The sequence below is a fragment of the Nicotiana tabacum genome, chromosome 6, assembly GCF_000715075.1.
Source record: "Nicotiana tabacum cultivar K326 chromosome 6, ASM71507v2, whole genome shotgun sequence".
Lineage (NCBI taxonomy): Eukaryota > Viridiplantae > Streptophyta > Magnoliopsida > Solanales > Solanaceae > Nicotiana > Nicotiana tabacum.
Genome location: NC_134085.1, coordinates 81,973,414 through 81,982,505, shown reverse-complemented (window position 1 = coordinate 81,982,505; position 9,092 = coordinate 81,973,414). Strand labels below are relative to the sequence as shown.

Genomic DNA, 9,092 nt, shown 5'->3' with positions numbered 1-9,092 from the left:
TGTTGATAGGGGCGGCTGGTTTTTTCTTCGCGTTCACGAAGGTTCATGAGTTAAAGCTACGCATCCGCGAGGAGTGTTCCGCGTTTGCGTAGGGTCGGCTGATTGGTCTTCGCATTCGCGGGTAGGCCCTCGCATTCGCGAAGAAGGGAATTTTGGTCAGTGAAGCTTGGTGCTTCGCGAATGCGAGGGTGCTGTCACATTCGCGCTGAAGGAAGTATCTGGGCAGAATATTAAGTTCTAAAATGAGGGTTTGATCTATAATTTCAAAATTCCATTGGAGAGCTCGGGATAAGGTGAAATTTGAGGAGATTTTCAGTGGAACAACTGGGGTAAGTATTCTTCACTCATATTTGGTTTAATTACATGATTTAGTTTTGAATTTCATCATTTAATTTGAGAAATTAGAGTGGAAATTGGGGAAAAATGGAAGAAAAGTTTGAGAATTCTTTTGGGGATTTGAATGGGCAATTGAGGTCGAATTTTGATGAATTTGTTATGGGTAGACTCGTGTGAGGATAAGGATTCTACTGATGTGATTTTTATCGAATTCTGAGACGTGGCTCGGGATCGAGTTTGGCTAATTTTGGGATTCTTGAGTTAATTCGATTATTTTCGCTTGTTCTTTGTTCCTTTAGCGTATATTAATGATGTGGAACTGATTTTGGTTAGATTCGGGGCATCTGGAGATCGATTTGAGAGGAAAAGGCATTGCGGGCTAGAGTTTGCACTAGATTGAGGTAATTAATGATTGTAAATGTCTGTCCTGAGGGTATGAAACCCCGGATTTCATATCGTTGTGCTACTTTGAGGTGACGCGCAGGCTAGATGATGAGTGTAGGGTCGTGCACTGTTGGGGATTGTGACTTGGTCCATCCCGTATAACTGTTAACCCGCATATTTGATTGAAAACTGTTTGCTATCATTGTGTTTTGGAAAGTATTATCATGTTTTGGGTTGAATGCCATATTTGGGCCTCGTGCCAACTGTTTTGGACCCTTAGGGGATTTTTACTAATATTCCTCGCTTTTTTGACTTCATATTTGTACTCAGTCATGCTGTATTTTTACTGTTTTCATAACTCAGCCATATTTACTCCATTTATGACATTTTAAATAATATTTTAGGTTGAGCATCATGTTTTACTATGCCCGAGTGGCTTGAGAGATTTCTGACTGAGTGAGGACGAGGGCATGTGTTGTGAGGATATTATGGGATCGGGCTACGCGCTGCAACAGTGTGGTACTGATTCATGATTATGAGGTCAAGGTCCTGATTTGTTATGCTACGATATGGCTTGTTATTGCGCTTGGGCTGTAGGATCCCCTCTGGAGTCTGCACACCCCTAGTGAGCGCGAGTACCCAGTGTGAGTGATATGATGTAGCCCGAGTGGTTGTTGTTGTTTCATGTTGTTGCCCGAGGGACTATTCTTGATCCATGTTTGCCCGAGGGGCTGTTCTTGATTCATGTTATGCCCGAGGGGCTGGTTCTGTTGATATTATTCCCGAGAGGTGGTTTATGATATATGTTTTTCCCGATGGGCTGTTTACGTTTCTATCATTTTTACTCACTGTTTTATCACTCGTTTGAAACTATTTAGAGTTGTTTTAAAGGGTTTTACTGAAACTGAGCTTGATTTATGAAGTAAATGATTTCCGTATTGTTTTGGAAATGTACTACATTTGTTGTAGCGTTATGACGTGGTTTACGTGTTTTCTTGCTGCTCAACTTGCATTTATTTTTATTACTTACTGAGTTGGCGTACTCACATTACTCCTTGTACCTTGTGTGCAGATTCAGGTATTTCTGAACCTGGTAGCGGGTGTTGATTGTTCAGTGGCAGAGTCATCGGAGTTAGCAAGGTAGCTGCCGGACGTTCGCAGCCCGGCTCTTCTCCCTCTTGTCCTCCTTAGATTGTTTTTAATATATATTCAAACTCTTCATTTTATTTAGACTTTCGTAGATGCTCGTGACTTGTGACACCCCGATGTCGAGCTTGTGTATTTGTTTTGCACTATTCATGTAGACCTACATTATGAGATATTAGATTAACTAAAGGCTTCAAAGTGATTTTTATTGATTAAATGGTTAATTCAGAAATTGTGTCGGCTGTCCTAGTTTCACGATAGGCGCCATCACGACGGGGTCGGTTTTAGGGTCGTGACAATCCATCTAGTCAAATGGTCCAGTGTCTGTCAACAAAAATCCACTGGAGGCTTAGGAATCCATAATGCAACTGCTAAAAATATGTGCAATTTGGCTAGTCTAGTATGGAGACTTCTCATACATGCTACAACTCTGTGGGCAAGCCTTATTATTACCAAATACGGGGGAAATATATCTAAAATAAATCACTCCTTTATTTGGAAGGCCATTATAATAGGGTGTGAAATATGTGCAAAAGGGATCACTTGGTCTCCTCATTACAAATCTAACATGAATTTATGGGACACTACTTGGATCCCCCAATACTAGAAATCTGAGGAACTCGATTGAGGGATCCTTACTGGTTAGTGACTACTTACTCAAAATTAGAGATATATACATTGACCATCAATGAGATTTTACTAAACTATCGATTGACATCCCTAGTGAAATAAAAGAAAATATCCTCAAAGCAAGAGTTAGATCCAATGGGCCAACTAAGGATGTTCCTATATGGTTTCTATCTAATAAATGGTTTTTCACTACCAAAAGTTGCTACAACCTAATTGAACCCTCTTTGAATAACCAAATAGAGTATAGTTGGGTTTGGACTTTGCCTTGTCCAAATAAGATAAAATATTTCTTATGGCAATGCCTTCATAATAAGCTCCCATGCAGAAAATATCTACCTCGCATAGGAATTAATATTGACCCCATATGTCATATTTGTGATTCAAGAGAAGAAGAAATAGTCACTCACATTTTCTTTGACTATAAAACAACAAAACCTTTTTAAACAATCTGAGTTGGTCAAATAGCTATGATCCAGTAGGTGATCACTGGTTTCTTCTACTAAAAAATTTTAATTGCTCTTTGCAAAACAAATTTATTACTTGGAACTCGCTCCTTCCTTTTGTCATATGGGATATTTGGATAAATAGGAATTCAAACAATCAAAACAACACTAGACATCCTTTTAACATAAACGGTATTGTTCAAAAGCCACTGAATTCATTCTTGTTACTGAAAAAAGCATTGTGCCACAAAAAAAGATTCCACTACATGTCAAGTGGCATAAACCTCCTAAAGGCTGGTACAAAATGAATATTGATACCAGCTTTAAGGACAGCTATCAGAAAAGTGGTCTTGGAGAGAGTTTTTCGCAATACACAAGGTCATTGGGTGGTTGGTTTTACAAGATCAATACATGCAAAGGGTTCTCTGGAAGCAGAAATAAGAGCGCTACTAGAGGAACTTCAGATTGCTCATAAATGGGGCCTATTCCTGCTGGAAATAGAAACAGATTGCACAGAGGAAATACAAGCAATACACAATGGTAACTGGTTATTTAACGATCTTATTAATGATTGCAGGTTATTAATGTACCAGGAGAAGGTGATGCTCCTCTGGCACATATTCAGGCAAGGGATTAAAGCCGCACATCAACTGGCTAAGGAGGCAATGGTGCAAGCAAAAGGAAAAAAAGTTGTTGTCATACCTCCGGATTATGTTGAATCTTTTGTAAACAATGATCTAGAAGAACAATATGTTTTTGTGAAGTACTTAACTCTAGATGCTTGCAATATGTTAGCAAACCTAGGCAATCAAAGTGTCCTCATTGACACAAACTATATCTATGATGTACCAAGCGTTACTTAACTTTTAATATAAGTATTTCCTATTTTCTCAAAAAAAGTATTAATATAATATTGACAAAATTAATTATATTTGCCGTGAAGGTTATGAATTAGATTCCGTTGAACTTCCATATGTGGTGGGAGGATTTGGCAAAACCGGGGCGAGACAAGGTCAACCACTACCTGGGGGCGCTCACTAGATTATTGAAGATTAAGCCTAGGAGTGATGTAATATGGGCATTAGTAACATTCTGGGACCCCGCTCACAATGTTCTGCATTTCTCAGATTTTGGGCTTACACCTACCTTGGAGGAAATGGCCGGTTATATTGGGAGTACAGAGATTTTAAGACATAAATACCTAATAGCTGCAAGGGTTGTCACTCCCCACAAATTTTTGTACTTATTGAAAATAACCAGGCAAGTCCAGAATGCATATCTGACAGAGGGATTCTCCACGTTACACTTTCTGTACCAGCGTTATAGGCATTTAAGAGGGCTGGATGTCCCATAAGGTGGGCTTCGCAGTAGCCGAAATAGATCAAAGTGGAAAGTACATAGATGATTTGATTTTATGGTGTTGTTTATAGGACTCTTAGTGATTCAAGAGAAGATGAGAATATTGATTTGCGAGTAGATGGAGTCGGCAAAGTTTTGACTACCAATGCCAAGAGCACCCTCGCGCCCATGATCATAACATAAATATTCCGAGCTCTTACAACCTGTAAGGTCGGAGTAGAGTTTTTTGAGGGGTGCAATCTGTTATTACAAATGTGGATGAATGAATACCTCTGCCACCGCCCCCGATACATGAACTATGGGTCTACCGGAAAAAACTGCAATAAAGAGTTTAGTACTCGGGTGACTGGATTTGAAATACCAGAAGGAGTTAAAGATTGGATATCCCACCTCCGTTCCATAACTACGAATTAGATAGAGAGGAGACTGGGTTGGCTTCCTATTGATGAGATTGTATACATGCTTGCCACCGGTCCTTACTTCCTACTAGTGGGAAGCATCCAACCCTATGCCCCATGTCGTGTTCTGATATAACTTGGGAGATGCTAGATAGTCCCCAAATATGAAGATCTTAGTATTCATGTTGTTGAAATGCACTCTGAGGCTCAATTTTATGAAGAAGTGGTTCGCCAGATTTGGAGCAAGTGCCAGTATTTGGGGACAAAAACCCGAGTGCGTGATTTAAGAATGTGTCACCAGGTTATCTTGCTTGGTATGGGAAGAGAATCGTGGCCAATGATGAATCTAAAAGGCCAACCAAAAGGTCCCATATCCAAGATTTTGTCAACGCGTCACAAGAACACTAGGCTTGGTTGACCAAAGAGAATGACTACAGGGCTACAATAAGCAAATTAGAAGGGAAAATCAGTGATCTTAAATTTGATAGTAATGTGCAGGCCGCTACTAATGAAGGAGAGAAGAAAAAGTTGGCCCGAGAAAATGAAGCCCCAGAGCCTAGATTGAGAGTATGAAGATAGCTGCTGAAAACATGGGAAGGAGCCAAACAGATGAAAGACTTATGAACTGTCTTAGGCGGAAAGTATGTGAGTGTGGGACTCATTTGGAAAAGTCCGAAGGTAGACTAGCAAGAGCCAAGGCAAAGTTGGCGAAGAATGCATAAGGACGGGTAAAGTTTGTTTAGCAATTAAAAGAAAATATGATAGAGAAGTCGCAAATAAAAAGAAAAAACTAACTACCCTCGAGAATGAAATGGCTCAACAGGCAAAGAACTTCAAGGCAGAGAGGGAGCATTGTTATGCATTGATGTCCTGACTGGAAGAGAACATGCAACAGTTGCAGGAGCAAAGCCATAATGACACCCAAGTTCTGGAAGCCAGATCTCAACAAATGGGGCACCTGTGTAAGGCCTCGTGAAAATTTCTACCCAAAACCCGAAAGCTTGTAGTGCCAAGTTAGGAATATCTGTTAGAAATTGGTAATGTGCAGTAAAAAGTTATGGAATAATGTATTCAAGAAAAGTACGTTTCCGCGGTCCATTATGCGGCCGCATAATAACTATGTTAACCGCATAGTCACCGTAGAGTCAGACAGTTTGATGGTTAATTTTGAGGTCAACTATGTGGCCAATTATGTGATCGCATAATCAATATGCGGGTAGTATAGTCATTGCATAATCCCCTTGGAATTTTTGTGAGGGGCAGTTCTGCGGTACATTATGCGACCGTAGAACAGGTATGCGGACCACATTCTTGCCGCATACTCGGACAGTTTGTTCAGGTTTTTGGGACCATTTTTGCGGTCCATTCTGCGGGTCGCATGTCCATTATGTGATTGTATATGCGAGGTGCAGTATTTGGGGCCAAATGCCAAACTTCTAAATTGGAAGGCTACTATGTTCCCAGTCAGGCGGGAATCCCGGTAGTTCAGTCTTGCCATCTTTTCTGCATTCCGAGTTATTTCAGGGTGTAACTCGAATGTTTTTACTTTGTTTTCTTTTAAATTCTGATGTAACTACTTCTATCTTCAAATTTAATGAAATGAAATCAATATTTCATCGTCTATGAATCTCTCTCTTTATTTTTTCCAATTTTTGTTATTTTTCTTATCTCTCTTTTCAGTTCTAAGATTGCGGACTTAAATAACATGACATGCTTGCAGACGTCATGCCCAAATCCTAACACGTTGTCTCACTATGAAATAATGAATCAAGAACAAGAATATAATGAAGATGAGGCTTTTAGGGAAATAAACCGAGAACTGGAACAATTTGAGAATAAGCCTAAGCCAAACTTAAATGGAATTGAGCCGGTTAATTTGGGTAGTTCGGAAGAGGTTCAGGAAACCATGATAAGTATTCACGCGGATGAAAGAACTAGGGATGCATTGGTCTAACTTTTGTTCCAATTCAAAGACGTGTTTGCCTAGTCCTATGATGATATGCCAAGACTGGGTGTTGATTTAGTGGTGCACAAATTGCCAACTTAACCCGGTTATCCCCCCGTCCAACAAAAACAGAGAAAGTTTAAAATGGATATCAGTGACAAGATTATAGAAGAAGTCACAAACAATTGAAAACGGGTGTGATTCGAGTGGTCCGATACACCACATGGTTGGCTAATGTGGTCCCAGTACCAAAGAAAGATGAGAAAACCCGAGTTTGTGTTGATTATAGGGATTTGAACAAAGCAAGCCCCAAGGACAACTTTCCCTTACCAAACATCCACATATTTGTTGACAACTGTGCCAAACATGAGATACAATCTTTCGTGGATTGTTATACTGGGTATCATTAGGTTCTGATGGATGAAGAAGACACAAAAAAGACGGCTTTCACCACACCTTGGGGGTACTTACTACTATAGGGTCATGCCATTCAGTTTAAAGAACACCGGGGCAACTTACATGAGAGCTATGACCGCCATCTTTTATGACATGATGCACTAGGAAGTTGAGGTGTATGTGGATAAAGTGATCATTAAATCAAGAACGCAGGACGACAATGTGCGGGATCTGAGAAAGTTCTTTGAGTGTTTGTGTAAGTATGACCTGAAATTAAATCCAACTAAATGTGCATTCGATGTTCTATCTGGGAAACCTTTGGGGTTTATAGTCAGTAGGAGAGGCATCGAGATAGATCCAACAAATATAAAGTCTATTCGGGATTTTCCACCTCCGAGAACCAAGAAAGAAGTTTTGAGTCTGCTGGGAAGGTTGAATTACATTAGCAGGTTCATTGCTCAGTTGACTTCCACGTGTGAGCCCATATTTAAGTTGTTGAAGAAAGATGCGGCGATTAGATGGACAGATGAATGTCAAGAAGATTTCGACAAAATCAAAGAATATCTATCGAAACCGCCAGTGTTGGTCCAACCCGAGCCTAGAAGGCCTTTGTTTTTGTACTTGACACTGTAGGAGAATTCTTTTGGATGTGTTCTCGGGAAACATGATGTGACCGGGAAGAAAGAACAAGCCATATACTATTTGAGCAAGAAGTTCACTAGTTATGAAGCCAAGTACACTTTGTTGGAAAGAACTTGTTGCACCCTAACTTGGGTCGCTCAGAAGCTAAGGCATTACTTGTTGGCTTATACAACCTATCTCATAACCAGATTGGATCCTTTGAAGTACATATTCCAAAAACCGATGCCCACAGGAAGGTTAGCAAAATGGCAAATTTTGCTCACTGAGTTTGACATAGTCTATGTCACACGCACGGCAATGAAAGCTCAAGCCTTGGCGGATCACCCAACTGAAAATCCTGTTGATGATGAATATCAGCCTTTGAGTACTTACTTTCCAGACGAGGAAGTAAGTTCAGTTGAGATAATTCCAGAAGACACCAATGCTTGGAAAATGTTCTTCGACAGAGTTGTGAATGCAAAAGGTTTCGGGATTGGGGCAATTTTGATTTCTCCCACTGGTCGGCACTATCTGGCCACAACACGGCTTCGGTTTTTCTGTACGAACAACACTGTCGAGTATGAATCCTACATTATGGGCATGAACATGGCAATAGATCAGGATGTGGAAGAATTGTTAATCATGGGAGATTCTGACTTGATTATTCGACAAGCTAAAGGCAAATTGAAAACTCGAGATATCAAGCTTATCCCATACAGGAAATATATGGAAGATCTTAGCAAATGGTTCAAATCCGTCGAGTTCAGATACATTCCTTGGTTTCACAATGAGTTAGCTGATGCACTAGCTACTTTGGCCTCGATGCTTCCATATCCAGGCAATGTCCACATTGACCCACTGGAAATCCAAATTCGAGAAAGACATGGTTATTGCAATGTAGTTGAGATAGAACCAGATGTTCAACTCTGGTATCAAGATATCAAAAGATTCTTGAAAATAAATGAATATCCTTAACAAGAGAGTGGAGACCAAAAGAGAACCATTAGAAGGCTTGCCAATAGTTCTTTTTTAGTGAAGAAGTCTTGTATAAAAGGACTCCAGATCTGAACCTTTTAAGATGCGTGGATGCCCAAGAGGCCGAAAGAATCATGAATGAAGTGCACGCAGGAGTGTATGGACCCCATATAAAGGGATACGTCCATGCAAATATAATCCTTCGGGTAGGTTATTACTGGATGACCATGGAAAAGGATTGTTTCGGTTTTGTCCGAAAGTGTCATCAGTGTCATGTACACGGTGATTTGATTCATGTACTGCCTTCAGCTATGTTGGCACCATGGCCGTTCATTTCTTGGGGTATGGATGTCATTGGGCCAATCGAGCGGAAAGCTTCAAATGGGCACAAATTCATCTTAGTTTCCATTGACTATTTCACAAAGTGGGTTGAAGCGGTCACTCTCAAAGCCGTCACCA

General features: G+C 40.3%; 1 protein-coding gene across 1 annotated transcript; it reads left to right on the top strand.

Annotated features, from left to right (window-relative positions):
• The first annotated feature begins 7,976 nt into the window (after positions 1–7,976).
• Positions 7,977–8,633, top strand: LOC142181908 (uncharacterized). Its single transcript, XM_075255579.1, has one exon. It carries the CDS (start codon positions 7,977–7,979, stop codon positions 8,631–8,633), a length of 657 nt encoding a protein of 218 aa, XP_075111680.1.
• The last annotated feature ends 459 nt before the right edge of the window (positions 8,634–9,092 follow it).